The 20,813-nt window shown below is 45.9% G+C and overlaps 1 protein-coding gene across 1 annotated transcript; it reads right to left on the reverse strand.

Annotated features, from left to right (window-relative positions):
- Positions 1 to 11,744: 11,744 nt before the first annotated feature.
- Positions 11,745 to 20,581, reverse strand: LOC109761566 (E3 ubiquitin-protein ligase HOS1). Its single transcript, XM_020320382.4, has 10 exons — positions 20,209 to 20,581; positions 19,059 to 19,449; positions 18,814 to 18,948; positions 18,502 to 18,671; positions 17,710 to 18,117; positions 17,453 to 17,611; positions 15,928 to 16,401; positions 14,610 to 14,741; positions 13,191 to 13,933; positions 11,745 to 12,163 (listed from the first exon to the last, which is right to left on the reverse strand). The coding sequence occupies exons 1-10, from the start codon at positions 20,266 to 20,268 to the stop codon at positions 11,998 to 12,000; spliced, it is 2,838 nt and encodes a 945-aa protein (XP_020175971.1). The 5' UTR covers positions 20,269 to 20,581; the 3' UTR covers positions 11,745 to 11,997.
- Between the last annotated feature and the right edge of the window lie 232 nt (positions 20,582 to 20,813).

Genomic DNA, 20,813 nt, shown 5'->3' on the forward strand with positions numbered 1-20,813 from the left:
AGAACTGCACATAAGGTATTGCAATCCGGTTTTTATTGGCCTACTCTCTTCAAGGATGCCCATAAGTTTGTCTTATCTTGTGATGAATATCAAAGAATTGGTAATATTAGTAGACGTTAAGAAATGCCTATGAATTATTCACTTGTTATTGCACCATTTGATGTTTGGGGCTTTGATTATATGGGACCGTTTCCTGCCTCTAATGGATATACACATATTTTAGTTGCTGTTGATTACGTTACTAAGTGGGTAGAAGCTATTCCAACTAGTAGTGTTGATCATAACACTTCTATTAAGACGCTTAAAGAAGTTATTTTTCTGAGGTTTGGAGTCCCTAGATATTTCATGACTGATGGTGGTTCACATTTTATTCATGGTGCTTTTCATAAAATGCTATAGTTCAATATATCAATCTTTACCTCTCGACCATTTAGAGACTCCTCGTCATGTCCGTGATCTCATCCGGGACTCCGAACAATCTTCGGTCACCAAAACACATAACTCATAATACAAATTGTCATCGAATGTTAAGCGTGCAGACCCTACGGGTTCGAGAACTATGTAGACATGACCGAGACACATCTCCGGTCAATAACCAACAGTGGAACCTGGATGCTCATATTGGTTCCTACATATTCTACGACGATCTTTATCGGTCAAAATCGCAATGACAACATACATCATTCCCTTTGTCATCGGTATGTTACTTGCCCGAGATTCCATCGTCAGTATCCTCATACCTAGTTCAATCTCGTTACTGGCAAGTCTCTTTACTCGTTCCGTAATGCATCATCCCGCAACTAACTCATTAATCACATTGCTTGCAAGGCTTATCGTGATGTGCATTACCGAGAGGGCCCAGAGATACCTCTCCGATACTCGAAGTGACAAATCCTAATCTCGATCTATGCCAACCCAACAAACACCTTCGGAGACATCTATAGAGCATCTTTATAATCACCCAGTTACATTGTGACATTTGATAGCACACAAGGTGTTTCTCCGGTATTCGGGAGTTGCATAATCTCATAGTCAAAGGAATATGTATAAGTCATGACGAAAGCAACAACAATAAAACTTAACGATCATTATGCTATGCTAACAGATGGGTCTTGTCCATCACATCATTCTCCTAATGATGTGATCCCGTTCATCAAATGACAACACATGTCTATGGTCAGGAAACTTAACCATCTTTGATTAACGAGCTAGTCAAGTAGAGGCATACTAGGGACACTTTGTTTTGTCTATGTATTCACACATTTATCAAGTTTCCGGTTAATACAATTCTAGTATGAATAATAACCATTTATCATGATATAAGGAAATATAAATAACAACTTTATTATTGCCTCTAGGGCATATTTCCTTCATCACGTTCATCATGTTTAGTTGATTCACCTTCACTACTTTGATAATTCGATATATGGGTGGACCATTGCTAGGGTGTTGTTCTTACTTGAACAAGAACCCTCTTATGATTACCCCCTCTCGCAAGCATCCACAACTACGAAATAAGAATTAATTTAAATCTAACCATAGCATGAAACATATGGATCCAAATCTGTCCCTTACGGAATAACACATAAACCAGGGTTTAAGCTTCTGTTACTCTAGCAACCAATCATCTACTTATTATTCCCCAATGCCTTCCCTTATGCCAAAGTACGATGAAGTTTCATGTAGCCGACGCTCACGTGACACCACTAAAGGAAGAGCAACATACATATCATCAAAATATCGAACGAATACCAACTTCACATGATTACTTACAACAAGACTTCTCCCATGTCCTCAAGAACAAAAGTAACTACTCACAAAGCATATTCATGTTCAAGATCAAAGGTGTATTGAATATGCTTAAGGATCTAAACATATAATCTTTTACCAAATAAACCAATTAGTTTCAACTAAAAGGTGTAATCAACACTACTAGCAGTAGCAACCCACAGGTATCAATATGAGGTTTTGAGACAAAGATTGGATACAAGAGATGAACTAGGGTTTGAGATGATATGGTGCTGGTGAAGATGTTGATCAAGATTGGTCCTCCCACGATGAGAGGATCATTGGTGATGTCGATGGCTTCGATTTCCTCCTCCCGGAGGGAAGTATCCCCAGCGGAATCGCTCAGCCGGAGAGTAAAAGTGCTCCTGCCCAGGTTCCACCTCGAGACGGCGGCGCTTCGTCCCGAATGTCTTCTTCTAATTTTTTCTAGGGCAAATAGCATCTTATAGGAGAAGCGGGGCCACGGAAGCCTGCTGCTGGAGCCACGAGCTCACCTTGCGCGCCCTAGGGGGCGCCACCTGAGCTCGTGGCTCTCTGGTGGGGCCCTCCGATGATTCTTATTCCACTATTTTTTATTAATTCCAAAATAATTCTTCATAAACTTTTAGGTCATTTGGAGCTTTGGAGAATACCCATCTCTACTGCAGCTTTTCTAGGTCTAGAATTCCAGCTGCCGGCAATTTCCTCCTTCATGTGAAACTTGCAAAATAAGAGAGAAAAACAATTAGAATTGCATCATGAAGTGAAATAATGAAACAAAATAGTAGGAAAACATGATGCAAAATGGACGTATGAGTCTTAACCATTTGATTAATATAGGCTCGGGTCCATCCATGCAACTTTTCCATAGGTGCACGCACCATCCATCCCACCTCTTATGTCTTTTTCATTTCATCTTTTAATTTCAATATACTATATCTTTGAATGGAAAGTCCGAATTAAGTTTCGTTTGCATGTTTTTGTTTGTCGCGACGAGAACTTTTGAACAAGACCAATCTAGTGCACTTTGATAACTTTTAAAAATAATTGTAAGTTTCAAATATTGAAACTTGACATGCATAACATTAAGTTTTGCCAAGTTTTACCAAGTTTCATATGCTTTTTGGGTTTTAGAGTTCTGGTCTTAGGGCTTAGGGTTTACGGTTTTAAGATTTAGTGTTTAATTTTTAGGTTTTGAAACTTACTAAATTTACGATTGTTCCTATAAATTTTTAGTAGTTGAAAACTTGAAACTTGCCTGGTTGTCCCATTTGCCTCACGATCTGCAAAGTCATTAGATTCCGCACGAGGGCACACCAAGTTTATGTCTCAATTTCTGAAACTTGCGATTTCGTCATTCGCTCGTACCAAGTTTCAGTAGTTGAAACTCAGCAAATTTTAAAGAACTCAACAAAGCATATTTAAAATGGATCTTATTTGAAAGCCCTCGTCATAAGCAACATGAATCAGAAGACCAAAATTAAATTGGACTTCGCTCAAAAGGCTGGGCTGTGGGATGGGTGTAGCTGCGAAAAGCTACGCACATGGACTCCATCCAAAGTAAATAAGGATAAACCACATGCAAAGAGTAACCAATTTCTGAATCACTAGGCAATTGGGAGCCCGCAAATCTGCATGCCCCCAACCTTGCGTGCTACAAATCCTCTTCCGTTAGGATCATCCATCTTTAACTCGCTCATGCTATAGATGATCAGTCCATGTGGGAGGAAAAGTATGAATTTTGTGCAGGTAGATGTGCACACAACCTTTGTTCTCTCTTATCCGTTTTTTCAAAATAGGTTGATTTTTAAAACCAGAATATATATTTATCATGTTTTTTTGGAGAAGGGCTAAGATCTAGCATAAAGGTTCACAAGAAATACAAAGCACCCCAAACATAATAAAAAATACATAGAGGTCTCTCAGACCACTGGACGACTATTCTTGTCGTCGACACGCCGTTGTGGTCGCTTCCATACTGGAGTAGGCTTGACCATGTTGATGACAATTGGGAAATATTCATGCATGTGCCCCTAAGGACCATCCTCTCAAAGCCCAGTCATCGCCTATTGGGGGGATGACCCCCGTGTAGGCACCGGAGCCAGAATCAAGCTCAAGCATCTTTTTAAAACATCAAGCCGGCTGGCACCCCTCGGTTCGGTTGACTCTCCATCCAGCTTCTCGGTGCAGGCCGGCTGGGCGCAGTGACACGGCAAGCCGGCTAGCAGAGGGTCAGCAGCCGTCCCATCCAGCCGTACGACAAGACAACCCTCCCACGACAGGGGAGTGTGGCTATAGTGCGATTGTACCCGCTGACCTGGGCTACCGACATCAGCGCTGCCCGCCACTGTAGCCCCACGACGCCAACCACTTCATAATGCAGGAGGCGACGCCCTAAAGTGTCGTGCAGCCCGTGAGACCCGCACCCGACGTGTTGGGAAACGTAGCATGCATTTTCAAAAAAAATCCTACGCTCACGCAAGATCTATCTAGGAGATTCATAGCGACGAGAGGGAGAGAGTGTGTCCACGTACCCTCATAGACCGAAAGCGGAAGCGTTTGACAACGCGGTTGATGTAGTCAAACTTCTTCTCGTTCCAACCGATCAAGCACCGAATGTACGGCACCTCCGAGTTCTGCACACGTTCAGCTCGATGACGTCCCTCGAACTCTTGATCCAGCAAAGTGTCGACGAAGTAGATGAGTTCCGTCAGCACGACGGTGTGGTGACGGTGTGGTGACGGTGTGGTGACGGTGATGGTGAAGTGATCCATGCAGGGCTTCGCCTAAGCACTACGAAGATATGACCGGAGGCATAAACTGTGGAGGGGGCGCTACACACGGCTAACAATTGTTAGAGTGTGTTCTAGGCGCCGCCTCCCCATGTATATATAGGTGGGAGGGGGAGGGGACAGCCTTGGGGCGCCCCAAGTAGGAGGAATCCTACTTGGGGCCCTAGTCCAATTCGCCCCTACCCCCCTCCTTACCATGTTTTCCGGAGGGGAAAGGAAGGAGGAGGGAGGAGGGAAGGAAGGGGGAGGCCGAATCCCTCCCCTTCCTTCTCTCTTCCCCTCTTTCCTTCCCCTTAGGTGCGTCCCATATGGGGGGTGAGGCAGCCCCTGCTGGCTGTTGCATTTCCCCTCTTGGCCCATTAGGCCCATATCTTTGCCGGGGGTGCCCGGAACCCCTTCCGGTGACCCGATAAGTACCCGGTACCCTCCAGAACACTTCTGGTGTCCGAATACTATCGTCCTATATATCAATCTTTATCTCTCGACCATTTCGAGACTCCTCGTCATGTCCGTAATCTCATACGGGGCTCCTAACAACATTCGGTCACCAAATCACATAACTCATATAATACAAAATCGTCATCAAACATTAAGCGTGCGGACCCTACGGGTTCGAGAACTATGTAGACATGACCGAGACACTTCTCCGGTCAATAACCAATAGCGGAACGTGGATGCTCATGTTGGTTCCTACATATTCTACGAAGATCTTTATCGATCGAACCATAATGACAACATACGTTATTCCCTTTGTCATCGGTATGTTACTTGCCCGAGATTCGATCGTAGGTATCTGCATACCTAGTTCAATCTCGTTACCGGCAAGTCTGTTTACTCGTTCCGTAATACATCATTCCGCAACTAACTCATTAGTCACATTGCTTGCAAGGCTTCTTATGATGTGCATTACCGAGAGGGCCCAAAGATACCTCTCCGATACTCGGAGTGACAAATCCTAATCTCGATCTATGCCAACCCAACATACACTTTCAGAGATATCTGTAGAGAATCTTTATAATCAACCAGTTACGTTGTGACGTTTGATAGCACACAAGGTATTCCTCCGGTATCCAGGAGTTGCATAATCTCATAGTCGAAGGAATATGTATTTGACATGAAGAAATCAATAGCAATAAAACTGAACTATCAATATGCTAAGCTAACAGATGGGTCTTGTCCATCACATCATTCTCCTAATGATGTGATCCAGTTCATCAAATGACAACACATGTCTATGGTTAGGAAACTTAACCATCTTTGATTAACGAGCTAGTCTAGTAGAGGCTTACTAGGGACACGGTGTTTTGTCTATGTATCCACACATGTATCAAGTTTCCGGTTAATACAATTCTAGCATGAATAATAAACATTTATCACGAATAAGGAAATATAAAATAACAACTTTTTTATTGCCTCTAGGGCATATTTCCTTCACGACGGGCCCGGCAACCTGCGTGTCCCACCGGCGGCTTCAGATGATGACAGTAGGGCCCCGCGCCCATGTAACTTTACTCTTGTATCCCTGGGGGTCGGCCTATAAGACCCCCCCCCCCAGGAGCCCTCCATGAAAGTCTTTGGGCAAGCTACACATACACACGCACGCGAGGCGAGAACGAAAAGCTAGCTCCTTCTTCCTCGACCACCATACAGCTCCAGGAGCACCATTGTAGTCCTTGTGCATATCATACCATTTTGGCAGGACTAGGGGTGTTACCTCTCGGGGGGCGAACCTGGGTACGTCTTGTGCCTCACACTCGTGTGTGCCGACCTCGCCTCCGGAACCCACCAGCGTCCTCACGCAACCCCCCACTTTTAGCCATCTCATGGCATCTGTCGTGATTTCACCACGACATCGTCATTGAACCCCTAACCTTGTCTCCTCCAGGAGCCGACCGCGGGAGCTCCATCGAATCCACCCCGATGGATGAACTCGAGGAGGACCTGAGCCCGAAAAACCGACTCGAAGATGAAGCGCCAACATCTTCCCAAGCGCCTCCCCTGCGAGGATTAGAACCCTATCCTACATATTAGCCGGATTCGAGACACCGGGATTCTCCTTCGGTTCATATGCCATTAGGATGGTACACAGATAGGAGACGAATCCACCCACTCATCGTTGAAGATTAAGGGAAGGAAGGTTTCACCTCCTTTGCCAGAGGTTATTGGCTTCCATCGGCAGCGCTCGCTACCGGTCCCTTCCACCTGGGTCCGTACCATATGGCCGGCCTATATATTTATCATATCATGTGCAATTATTTTTTACAGAAAAGGGATTACATGGGTTTCATACAAAGGACAATTGTGCATGTGATAGTATACTTTTTGACCCTAATAAGTGCCACATGTGTGGCACAAACACATGGCAGCTTCGAACTTTTTTATGGTAAATTTAGTGACGCGACGATGACAACTTTCTTTTCAGATGACAAGTTCCAGTTTCTTTTGAGGTTTGCTTTTCTTTTCGGATGGCAACTTTAGTTGTGAAAATATGTGAAGACCGGATTGCCTCGTACCACACGTGTGACACTTATCATTTGGGTATTTTTTACCACTGAAAAATGTGGTCAAATTTTACAAGCGTGCATATCACATTACGAGGAACATCTTCTTTTTCTTAAAAGTTAACAGTTCTGGTGAAATAACCGAGATATATGGCACGTCAGCTGCATGTGGTCTCACCGACCATAGTTGGAGCTCGTGCACCGAAGTATTAGAAAAGAATGCACATATTCTCGAATTGCTCGCCAGCGCGCGCATATGCCCGCGCGTGCACGAGCAAACCCAGTAACGGCAGATCTCAGGTTGCCGGACGAAACTGGGTGCTGGTGCTGCTAGTTTTGGCAATAATTGCGAGAGCATGATTGCAGAGGAAGCAACACAGGGTGGTGGTGACCGCCTGAGCGCCACCGGTGAGTGCAGGTGCAGCGCCCGGGTGGCCGGGTCGGCGTCACGGGCGCACGTAAACAAACAAAACTGGCGTCGCCGTCCCGATGCCCCCGTTGCCCCGTCGCATCGTCGGCCCGGCCGCCCGGGGAATTCCGAGAGGCCGAGAAAGCGGGGGGAGAGAGAGGGCGCCAGCGCAAGTGTGATGTGTGAGTAACGTCTGAACCTGACGCCGACGTTTTATTAACTGACCTTGTTAAAAATGGGTATGGAAATGGACATTTTCTTTTTGAGGGAAAATGGACATTTTCTTGCGGCGTGTTGGATCGGTGGGAGCGGATCGGATAGGAGGGTGGCTGGGTGGGGCCATGTCACGGATTCTCTGGGATTGATTCCTGCATCTTTTCGAGCCAAGTTGGTTGCTTCCTCGGCTCATGGCCCGCTGCTCACTATCGCGGTAAAAACGACAAAATTGACCTAAGCACGAAAAGATTTCACTAACTGAACTGCTTAACAAAAATTGCTAAGCTGACCCTTTCGTGTGGCGCCCGACAGACAGGCACCACACTACACTCTGCAATGCCTAGCTCCCGGGCATTGTAGTCTGGCCAGCGTGGTACAGTTGTGCCCCGCACCGAGCAATGCAACGTCTTGGAGTTAGACGCAAACATGTAATGTGCAACTTCTAGTTCTTAGGCTTGCACATTCTGTTAGTAGTTGGTCGGCTCGCATGGTATCTTCCAAAATCTTCTCATTATACGCTGATTTGCATATCTCCACACGGGTACTTGCAAGATACCATGTAAGGTAGTTGTTCAACGCGAGCCGACCAACTACTAACAGAATGTGCATCACCTAAGAGCTAGGTGTTGCACATTACATGTGTGGCTTCTAGCTCTAAGGCGCTGCACTGCTCGTTGCGGGCTCAACTGTGCCACGTTGGGCAGATGTGCAGCGCCTGGGAGCGCGCTGCACAATGTAGTGTGACGTCTCGCTAAGGGTCAGCTGAGGGAAAAAAATTCAAAGCAATTCAGTTTGTGAAATCTTTTCATCCTTAGGTCAATTTTGTCGTTTTTGGCGGTTCTGCGCGGTGGAGCCTGCTGATGATCAGCTGATCACTGCATCCCCTCCAAAAAAAATAAAAGCTGACCACTGCATCAAAGCATTTATTTCTCAACAGGGAGTCGTAGCTAAGAGCAACTCCAATGGGGCGACCCATTTCGTCCGCCCGCGTCCGTTTGGGTCGGCACGGACAAAAATGGTGGCCCAACGCGCCGACTCAAACGGACGCGCGTCCGTTTTTCGTCCGCGGGCGACCCATTCCCGGCCCAATTTTGAGCCGGATTTGCATTGGCGCGGACACGAGACGGACGCGCACGCGCCTACTCCTCTCCCCGGGCCCGCTGGTCGGTGGCAGCCACCATCATTTTCCCCCATTTTCCCCAAAACACTCCCGCCCGCGCGCGCCCCGGCCCCCCAACCAGCCATGGAGGACGGCGTCGACCTCGACGCCGCCGCCGGCCTCGCCTCCCTCGCCTCGTCCGGCGCCGTCGCCCCCTCCGGGAAAGGCAAGCCTTGTGCCCCGCGCAAGACCGCCGCCGCGACCAAGCCGAAGAAGGTGCTGACGCCCGAACAGCGGGCAAGGGAGTCGGCCAAGAGGAAGGGCCGGAGGCACGCCGCGGACGCGAGGGATGAGGCCGCCGCGCAGGCCGCCGCCGTCGCCGCCGCGCAGCAGGAGTTCACCAACGCCCGCGTCGCGGCGGCAACGAGGGAGGCGCTCTACATGCTAGGGGTAAACCCTAGCCAGCACAGCGTCCTCCAAGCCGCCGTCGCCGCGGCCAGCACCGGCTCGTCGGCGTTTCCTCGGATGGTGCTGCCCGACTCACCCCGCGCGTCGGCTTGCAACCCGGTCCCAGCTTCCACGTCTACCCACAGGCCTCCCGCCTCTCCGGGGAGTGCTCACCCGACGTGAGCGTGGTCGCGCCTTCCACGCCCGCACCCATCGACCTCAACGCCACCCCGGTGGTTGGTGGCTCGTCGTCCGGCGGCACGAGGAAACGCGCGCGACAGACGCCGGCCGGCGGGCTCCCGGATGCCCGTAACCTGTTCAAGGAAATGTCGTCCGCCGTCGACGAGGACTACATGCAAAACCTCATCTTCGAGGGTGGTGCGTCGGGCGCTGGCTACGATCCCGACGAGACACAAAGCCAGGACGGCCGCGGGGCGTTCACGCCGGCCGCTGGCTATGATCCCGATCAGGCGGCCTTCATGCGTGATCAGGTCGGCGTCGACCTGGACGGCTTCCCCCTTGACCACGAGTTCCCGGAGGACTATGGGCTAGAGGAAGAGGACGAGTGTGACATCGCAGTGGAGCCTTTGTTCGAGGACGAGCTCGCCAACCAAGCCGCCGGTCCTAAGCTGAAGTGCAAGAGCAAGCGCACGAAGGCGTACACAGCTGCCGAGGACAAGCTTCTTTGCGAGTGTTGGCGAGACATTGGACAAGACCCAAAGACGGACGCCGAGCAAAAGCATTCGACCTTTTGGACTCGTGTGCACCGCAAGTTTCATGAGCGCAAGAAGTTTTCACCTTACCAATTTGTGAGCACGCGCGGGTGGGTCTCCATTTCCAAGCGGTGGAGGGTGATCCAACAAGAGTGCAACAAGTTTTGCGCCACCCTTGAGAGCGTCAAGGCCCGCCCCGTGAGCGGCATCGGCATGCAAGACATGGTATGATAGCAAGCAAACCGCCCTCTTTTGTGTCATCAAGATCATCCTTTTACGTCTTCATTTGCTATCACTTGCCCATATGGTTGCATGGAAACATTTTGTAGGCATTTCAAGCTTTGGGGGCATTCAAGGTTCAACACAATGGTAAGTGCTTCAACCTCTCCCATTGCTAGATGGGAGAGGGCGAGCCGGCACGGCCGAGGGGGAAGAGAAGTTCAAGGCACAATATGCCGCCCTCAAGGCACGTGGAGGGAAGAAAGCCGTGGAGGATGTTGGGGAGGGCGAGCCGGCACGGCCGAGGGGGAAGACCAACTCCAAGAAGGAGGACAAGCGAGATGCGGCCACCAACGCCTTGATCGCAAAGCATGGACGACATGATGAATAAGAAGGAATCAAGGTAGGAGGAGCGCCGCCGTTTCAAGGCGGAGCAAATGGATGCTTTCATGGAGATCCAAAGGAGGAGGCTTGATCTTGACGCCGAGAAGCAAGCCAAGATGCTCGAGCTTGAGGCGGAGAAGCAAGCCAAGATGCTAGAGATCGAGGCCGCCAACGCCAAGACAAAGGCGAAAGAAGTGGCTCTTGCGAGCATGATGACCGGGGTGGAGATCATGAAGGTGGATCTCAACGCCGTGTCGCCAAGGAAGAGGCCGTGGTTCGAGAAGATGCAGGGCGACATGCTCAAGTTCGACGACGAGTGATCTATGGCGGCGAGGGCCATCTTTTTTGTATGCCAGCAGGTGTGCCGGCATGACCACGGGAGCCACAATGGCGTGGTCGAACTCAAGTCCCACCTTTTTTGTGTGCTGGCATGTGTGCCGACCGGCTGGCGAGTGCGCCAGCATGAACTGTGGTATTTTCTGAAGCCGGCATTGTATGCCGGCGCTGGCATGGTGCCGGCATGAGATATGGCCGCTGGCATGATCGGCCGCGGGCCTTTTTATTTAGAAGTTGAATGCGGACATGAAATGGGTCAGCGCGTTGGGCGCGCTGCCAACCCAAATGCAAAACTGGACGGACACCGGACGGGCGGCCGACCCAAACGGACAAAAAGCGGACAAATGCGCCGTCCGTTTGGGTCGGCCCGTTGGAGTTGCTCTAAACTACTACCTTTTTTCGTACTACGATTCGTCCTAGCTAGTCTACTGCCAGTATTTCAAATGATGAACTGTCGTACAGCGGCCCAGACACTAGCCACTATATTATTAGAATTAGGCACTAGGTTGCCACGCCCTCAAAGAAGAAGAAAAACCATCGGCTCAGCACACCGAAATCAAACAACGAGTACAGATAAACCTTCACCAAATGCAGCTAACTAATGAGCAACATCAAAGGACGCCGACGCCTTGTCTGTTAGTACCAATCAGCAGGGGCACGAGCCGGCCCGACGTTTCGATCCCATCGTCTGTTACCGCCATGTCCATCTTGGAACGAGTGGTCCACCCAGAGAGATATTACCCGTTTTTCTGTCGCGTTCCATGTTGCCACTAACCGTCATACAATATACATCCGTTCCGTCTGGTTCCAAGTTGGCACGCGTCATCGTCTACCGGATGCCCCTAGAAACCACCAGTGGCGTTTTCTTCGCTGGAAATGAATATAGTACTGTACAAACGAAGTGTGTGCCACAAAATTCGCGCACAAAGCAGCGCCTTACGCCATACTCCAAGCACGCACGCACCTCTTCATTCTCTAGCTCCCTTGCATATCACTGCGGCCATGGCGGTGCAATATTTCCAAGGTTATTTCCGATTCTCGCTCACGGCCAACACAAATTAATGTCCACATTCAAAGGGAGACTGGAAAATCGGAATACAGTTGAGAGGATACATCATCTTCTGGGAAATCTCGGCCGCCTTCGGGTAATAAGGGAAGCGCCGCTCTCCATGTACCCGCCAGTTCTTGTCTCATCTTCGTCTTCACTCGACTCGTCGGACCTCCACCTTGACCCGCCTTGGCCGGCTGCTCCTTCACCAACCGGGGGTTTCTTGCCCAAGCTTCAAACAACAGAGAAAGAATAACACTTCAGTGTTAATTACTGTGCCCACCACAAGGTTCAAGTCTTTCAAGTAACCACCGGTGAAGGCAACCTTACAACAAACGATAGGCCGTGCCAGTCCAGGCTACAATCCATTGCAATCATTAGAACTACGAATCTACATTGTGATTTACATCGATTCCGCCCAATTTCTGTGCTAGGGGCCTATTTGGTTCACTGCAAACTTTGACTCAGCATGTTAGGCTGTTTGAAGTTTCATGATGCAATCTGATTCTGTGCTAGGGCCTATTTGGTTCACTGCAAACTTTTGCAAGGAGTGTGCCCACTGATCTGTCAGCCACAAAAATCAGCAAAGAAGTGTGGCAAAGTATGACAAGTGACCAAACAAGCCCTTACTCTTCCTATGTAAAACTTATTTCTTTTAAATCAGGCCAGCACTACATTGTCTGCCTGAAAAATTTCCACGTTATCTACCAGGTATGATGTACTCCCTCCGTTCACAAATATGTTTTGGATATTTTCAATATGGACTACATACGGACTCAAATGAGTGAACAAGCATACTAAAACATGTCTACACACATTCAATTCAGAAAATGGTTAGAACATCTTATATTTGTGAACGGAAGGAGTACCAAATTGGCCACCTTGACAGAAGGGACAGACCTAGTACAGTCAGCAACAAAGATCAACACCACACCAGGAAACAGCAGTCAGCTCCAGGATAGTTAAAAGTAAAACTGTACACATATTTTAAATTTTAAAATCAAATGGACAAACAGTAAAACTGGCACTACCCAACACATAATGTTATGAGCTTAAAATTTCATACAGAACTTCTCAATTGACCAACCAGGGTTACCAAATAAAGTACCAGTTACTCTAAACCCTTGCCCTATGGGACTATGCTTTTAAATCGTATCAACCCTCAGAAATTACTGTGCAAATTGTCAAAAGGTAGTAACTAAATAAGCAACATCAAGTAAAACAATAAACATATTGCAACTGTACACAACAAAGATTACCTCAAAATATTCGGTGTCATTAGAACTTTTGTCTTCTCCATATGATTCTCACGACGAAATCCAGCACTATCAGATACCTTTGTTTGGCCATTTTGACCAGCCCCAGTCCCACTTAAGATGAAAGGCTTCTCAGCACGTACACCAAAGTCAAACTCTCCCTTTCTGACAGAATCTTTTCCTTGAAAGAAAGTGTTTTTGTTGCGCTCAGTCCTCACCAAACTTGTTCCGTGGGTTTTCTTAGGTGTATCGCCAGCACCCAAGTTGAAATACATAGGAATTGAATCATGACCAGCAGGTTTGGTTCCTTCTTTAAAACCTGGCTCTCCTTTCATAAAGCCGAGTTCTCTTGTCCCCTTTAAATATGGATTCTCACCATTTTGACCCAGAGAGGGGAATATACTCCCTGCAGTGGATCTCATATTGGATGCAGGTGTCGCTGGGGGAACTGGCCTACATTGGAGGATAGATGGAACCTTTCTGCCAAACTCTGAACAGACACTACCGATAAGAGCACCAGAATCAGTCAGCCCATGGATATTCCTGGAGTGGAGAGGGTTTGATTTATTCTGAAGAGCAGGGGTGAAGGACGAGCTCAATCCAATGGTAGGACTGGCTGATTTGACAACAGGATTAACTGGAGAAGACATTTGCATGGTTCGGATGGCAAACTGACTTTGGTCCCCGCTGCTGATGGACCTCACATCCTCCCTCTGGACCTCAGGAAGCATTTCAAGGCATTTAGCCTGTAAAGACACGTACAACATACTGAGTGTTGTGTATACATCTAAAGAATTCATATTGTGCAGCAGATTATGTCTTGAAGAAAATAGGCGTCTTTCATCCATCCAAAATGAAATTATACTTGCTCTACTCAACAATACATAACGCTTGTGACTGGCACGGTCTTCAGAACTTTTTGTAATAAATATGTTGGCATGAAATAGCTATATCATAAAATACTTTTCATAACAAATATGTTGATACTATTTTGACATAATCAATCTAGGTCAGGGATGTTTGATAGTACACCTTTTAAAATGCTTTGTATTTACAGATGTAGGCGGTAGCGTGTTAGTAGCACTATATCATGTTTGGAGGTTCAGAGTGGTCCGGCAGAGTCATAAAGAGCTCCAGCAGTTCCTAATTATGTTTAATAAGAATATTTTTATGACCAATCTAGTAACATGTGCACATGCCAATTCCAAATATAGTTTCCAGTACATTGGCTATCAAGCTTTTAATAGGACACACATTCTAAAACGACATCTGAAAAGAATATGGGAGTAGTCATTAAATCAAGTTCAGCAACTGCGATGCATATTATTACGAAGAGAATAAATCAAAAAACACTTTCCTGATAAAATAAAATAAAAACAAGACATGCATGCCGAGACAAAACCAAAGTATGGAAGTACTTACCACCAAACCTTCTCTCCACCGAGCAATTGTACTGATTTTGGATGCAATCTCTTCACTGGCAGTTTCCAGTGTGTTTTGCTCAAAGTTCTGAAGACTACGATGGACATCATATGCTTCCAAGTACCGATAACGCTAAAAGAGCAACCAGAAAAAAATACAGAAAGTCCTCTGCAAATTAGCTACTGATATGTTTCCTTATGATGAAAAGTTGGAAATATATGCATATGTCAGTAGCCCATGGTAGTATTTCAAACTGAACTGACAATAGCACTATTTAATTCTCCATTAGTCCAAATTCAACTAGACTACAATAATTAGAAGTGTAGGGTAAATTTGGTAAATAACAGTCCAGTCAAATGCAACATACAAAAATCTCAAGGGTAGTGCCATCTACAGAGACCATAACATCAAAATCATATATGAGTTTAACAAAGTAAAAGTTGCTTTTAGGCACCAAAAGTGAAAATATCCATGAAGCATTATAACAACACATGTATGAAGCAAGAAAAGTATCCTACAGACAAGAGACAACGTGGGGACGAACTTCCCATTTATCATTTCTTCTAACAGTAACATCAAACACCACTGATTAATCTCTTCTCATTATATTTTTTATAAATATACATATTATCTCTTTGCTACCATGATTTATGTACATTAATAATAGGAAAATGAAAACCTACATGCAAGGATGGATGCTTGAATTTACGGTTTAGGTACTTCCGCATCTCGGAACATTCTTACAAAATTCATTGATTCACTATGTTGGAACAAGTGCACCAGCCAAAAATTCAGCAAAAATACAATGCATTGTGCACTGTTCAAGAAAGACAGGTGGTTCTACCAGCGATGTTCTAAAAAATAACTAGAATCTTTTGTGTGCTTTTTCAGGGCACATTGATCACACTTCCGCATGATTTAATGCAGGTGCACTATTCTAATATGAACATTTTCATATTTTGAGAAATTTTCGATAGGCACAAGTAACTAAAACATAAAGTAGCACCCACCCTTGCATGTACAATATCCAATCTCTAATAGTAGTATACATGAACTTCTGTGTTCATGAAAAAATGCTGCACTAGCTAGGCTTAACCGCTTTGGATTCTAACTGTTATATGTATCTGTTCCATGTCTGAAAGATGTGCATGGCTATTAATATATGAAGTAGCATGTGAGTAAACAGAAGAGATTTAATGAAATTTCATTACACTAGATTTCATAAACCTACAGTATCATTTCCTCGTGACCCTGAATCCCTGATGACCTTAGTACACTGAAATGATAAAAAGAATATGCAAGCATACAGAAAATTTACCTGGAGGTAGAAAACAACAAGCAGACTACCACATGGCCCTGTGGGCGCCTCACGAGCAGAATCAAAGAGGGACTTATGAAGATATTTCTCTTCCTCAGAATCCCAAGGCAGATCAATTATTCTATCAACAATATTTCGTTCAATGCAGATCTCACAAAACTCAACCATCATCACCTCCACATGATGCATCATATCTGCTGGTCTTTGCTCTTTTATCCTAGAGCAGTAGCTCCTATGGAACATAAATGCTTCTGTTACTTGGCCATATTCAATTCTTACACGGATTGCAGTCACTGCCTCACTAAGACATAACAGTCCATCTTTCTCAATGTTTGCAGTAGCGGAGAAGCTATCACACCCTGTGCACTTCAACACGACCAGTGCCACGTCAGGTTTCTGACGTTCCAGAAGAACTTGTGCTATCTTTGGATGTGTTTCCTTGCTAGAAATCTTAGGAAGAAGAGAGCATGCCTCCTGCACAAAGAGTAGATGTGCATCACAATGAAAGTTAATTGACTAAAAGAAGAGTATTTACTGAATAAGCATGTTCACTATATACAAGTAGAACTCAAGCTCCGATGTCACTTGCACCATAAATGGGGAAAGGGGGACTTCACTAGAATTCATAGAACAAATGATTGTTTTAAGCAAATTGCTAGTGAATAAGCAGGTTTAGTATATACAAGTAGAACTCAAGCTCTGATGTCACTCACACCATAAAAGGGGAAAGGGACACTTCACTGGAATTCATAAAATAAATGATAGTTTTAACCCTTAAGCAGCATATATTGGAAATAACAATTCAGTGGAGGGCAAGTAAAAGGCAGAAACTAAAGGGACAGTTTCAACACAATACACATCTCCATTTACATGCTTATTCAGTACGGTAACAATATAAATTCTGTATGAGTAGCTAAATTAATAGGGGGTGCAAAACTGGTTCCAAGGGATTAGACCCCACATAGCTTGAAGTTCAAATGTATTTTGTACAAATAAGCAAGTTTTGTTTCATGGGATTACAGTCCAAAAGTGAGTGCAAAACTGTACAGGACTTGCAGAAAACAAACCCAATAGACTAACAGACTCCCTAGATAAATGCTAAAATGGCACCCTAACAGCTGAACTACTGAAAGCACTCTCCCTCTCCTTTTCAAAATATTGTCCTCCAAAGCAACTGAACAGAACAATAAAATAAAGATATGATGAGAAATAGCTCTACTTTACTTCAGCACCCAAAGACTAGGCAGCCCAATCACCCCAAAAGGGTCTTCTACAATAAGTAAGTTTGAAGCAATTGTCACCATATAATGTGAATAGCTTTGATCAAATATGAAAGACAGGTAATTCAAAAAGCGGTGCAGATCACTCAAATAAATGTCAAACTCAACTTCACAGGCAAAATAGGAAAATATAATTAACTATTTGACTTGGACAAAGAAAACATTTAAGGAATCAGATATATGCACAACCCATGCACCATAGCTGAGAACATCATGTCGACAGAAGACAGGTGTTAATCAGTTACCTCCAGAGCCTGTGAAGAGTGGTCGTCCAGAAGATAGAATACTAGGCATTCGAGCAACGTTCTACAGGAGATCCCAAATGTAGCAGCAAAATCATCCACCAGATACCTCCATTCTGAATCTGGTCTGGTCCAATGCCGATCAAATATGTAGTATAAGAACTAAAGAATGTCAAGGAAACCAAAAAAGTAGCATGTTTCAATGTTTGTGAGTAGCATTGTAAATGTTGAATTCACTATCAGATAACAAAAAAGGATACAATTGCTTGCTTTGCAATCACCATGTCAGATCCTCCGTGAAGAAACAGTACATCAACTGCCTCACGCAAGTTTTTAAATGGGTAACTATTGACACTAAACTGATCAATTGTATAAGAGAACTCAAATGCTGATTGTTCATTCTGCAGACATGTGATTTCTGCTTCTTCCTCATTATCCCTATAACTTTGTTGACCCCCAAGGTTTTGTAGTGCCTGCTCGATGAAAAGTATACCCTGGTTGACTTCGTTGTGACCTGATGATTTACCAGAGAATTCAGGCCATTGTCGTTCCTCTGCAGACTTTTTCCTTTCAATCACATCAGCACTCCAAGTAGCAAAACTAGCATGGCGTGAGCAAATTTTCTCAAGAAATTCATGCCTGGTGCACCATATCATGGCTTCCAAATGCTGTAGGAAAAACTCCAAAATTAACACTTCAGGAAGAAATAATGATGGTGTAAGAAACATCTGATTACTTTTCTTCTAAAGCATTTCAGTGAAGAACAATTGATGATCAACATACATGAAAAAGATAAGAGAAACAAAAAGGGAAAGAGAAGATAAAGATGGATAAATGTAGTTGTAGTTGTCCATATTCCAGTCTTACTTGAGCTATGTATCCAAATCGATTCACGCAACCCATGAATAGAAAGTAAGCTGTTGAATGAATCTACACCTCCCAGCATAATCAACTCATAGCAAAACCCAACTACCATGCATAGCAGAACTTAATATTTAGATTGTTGACAGTGACATAAAAGCCCTAATAGCCATGGATTTAAGAAATAAGACCTGCTTTGCCTTCATTGTGTTCTCGATGAGATGATGCAGGTCATTTACATGAGCTGCCTCTCTGAAAGATGCGATCATAGCTTCAACAACAGTGGATATCCCTGACAGCTGCACTGCAAACTTTTGCATCTGGGATAACTTAGACTTCATCGTCTCTAATCCAGATCTATCTAAGATGTGGTTAAGGTGTTATTTAACAATATAATCTTGCCTCTCCCTCAACATGCATGGCTGTGCTTGCACGAAGAGATGAAAGGCTAGTCAAAAATATATAAATTCTGTGACTGGAACTGGTTAAACATTGGTGGATACAAATCGTGCATATCTCTGATATGAGTGCCTTAACAGCCCTCTTGCACCAGTCCTTGATGACCACCTCGTCCAAAAGAAAAGCCAGAAGTGGATCACTTGACACAGCATTCTCATCCAAACAAACATCTGTTATATCTGGTCTAAATGTCAAGGTAACAGAAGGAAAAGAGAAGACACTATGTAAACAATTAAGATGAAACTGTGTCTATCAGCCTAAAGCGAAAGTAGCCTTCTAAAGAGGATACAGTGGCAAATCAGGGAAACTAGATTATTCTGAAGCGCAACATCAAACAAGGAATGCAGCCGCTGGACGTCCATGTTAACAGGATCACCATGGCCTTCCTTTTCCTGAAACCTTTCATCATGCTGCTTAGAGATAAGGCCGACCTCCAAGCACTTGTGGTAAAGGCGGAGCCGCACTCTTTTTCCATTATCAGGTATTGGACTTCTGCAAATTGGGCAGACATCACATCTCTGGCTACACTCGGCACATAACGATGCATGCCCACATGAGTTAAGCACATGCTGCACATAGCGGCCGCAGCTACTCAAGTCCCTAGTTGCACGGCAGTGCTCAATTCTAGCCTCCTTGCTCAGCTCAATGAGATCAATGGACGCCAACTGCTCCAAAGCATTCTGCCAACATAAACTTCATTTTTCAGTAACTAGCCACAACACTTTACCACATAGAAATATGCTTTTATTTCCTAAACCCTATATACCGTGCTCGTTCAAAAGACAAACATATAAATCAGTAGAACTTGGTATTTGTATTCACTTAATTAATTTACACCATACAGATTTACTAAATGAGCATTATGAGAAATATAAGAAACAAAAAAATGTTGAAGTCACATGTGCAGCCAAACAGTTAAGCAGCTTGACATGCGAATGGATCATGTGCAATAGTTTATTCAGAACAAATCAAAAACTATCCCTACAACTGAAAGATACTCACAGCGACTCAGACAAGCCAATTCCTTTGTAACAACTAGTCGCGAAGAAACTGAGCTTAGCAGGTGGTGTAGCTACTGCGTTGCATAACCACCATGTGATTGCTACAAGGGATGTGCTCTGCAATGCTAGCAATATATTCATGTGTTTACAGCTGACTCCGTACCGAATCGGCCCATTTCAAGTGTTACCCTCTTGTACTACTAACTGGTAACTACATTTACCAACTAAGGACGATGACAACATGCAAGAGTGGTGACCACAACCTTTTACTCTTGACCAACCCAGCGCCCTGGCAGGTGAGTCGAACCGAAACCGACATCTGCAGACGGTAGCTATTCTACCATGGGGCGGGATTCAGATACGGGTGCTAACGGCTGGCTCGAAGCTGTAGGTAACCAAATTCCACTAGCGAGGGGGCGTTGCTACAGAAGCACGGACCTGGACGGCGGCGCTGCCGTACTTGGGAGGGTGCCTCGGCGACGAAGGGAGCGCCTCCATCCGCGAACCCTCTCCAGCACCCACGGCTTGCTACCGCATCAACCGTGGCTCCGGGCGGCGCGGCTCGCGGGGGAGAGAGTGGCGCCCGGCGAGGGAGATGGAGGAGCCGGGAAGGGGGAGGCGCGGCGGCAGTGCGGCCGGTCCGGGGGGAGGCGGCTGGCAGCAGTGGCGGAGCTAAGCAATCTGTCAAAGGCGACCTAGGGCACGGAGTCGCCGTCTCGCGGTCTCGACCAGACGAACAGGCATTTCGCGAGCAACTGGATCGGCTCCTGCGCTCCAGCCCGGTCAGGCCCGCAGGATGCCCTCGTCGCCCTGGCCTGCTTGCTGTTTTTCTTTTTGACGGAGCTGGCCGGCCCAAGGAAGCGGCCTAGCTGGCCCAATTATAGACCGGCCGGCGTTTCTTTCTTTTTCCGAGAACTGCCGAAATCACTAGTTAAGGTGTACCCTTGCCGCTGTCGTCATCACCATCTAAGAAATTTAGGTCTCCTCGCCTCCGGCTGCCATCTTGGTTATGAGAGGTGAGGGGACCTCGGATCTTCAAGATC

Source organism: Aegilops tauschii, chromosome 4 (genome assembly GCF_002575655.3).
Source record: "Aegilops tauschii subsp. strangulata cultivar AL8/78 chromosome 4, Aet v6.0, whole genome shotgun sequence".
NCBI lineage: Eukaryota > Viridiplantae > Streptophyta > Magnoliopsida > Poales > Poaceae > Aegilops > Aegilops tauschii.

Bases quoted from the DNA above. Each gene is read 5' to 3' on its own strand.
- LOC109761566 (XM_020320382.4), bottom strand. From the start codon at position 20,268: ATGGAGGCGCTCCCTTCGTCGCCGAGGCACCCTCCCAAGTACGGCAGC. The intron at 19,450-20,208 runs GTCCGTGCTTCT...TTATGTTGGCAG, and splicing joins ACGGCAGCGCCGCCGTCCAG to AATGCTTTGGAGCAGTTGGC. The intron at 17,612-17,709 runs GTATCCTTTTTT...GACATTCTTTAG, and splicing joins TGATTGCAAAGCAAGCAATT to TTCTTATACTACATATTTGA.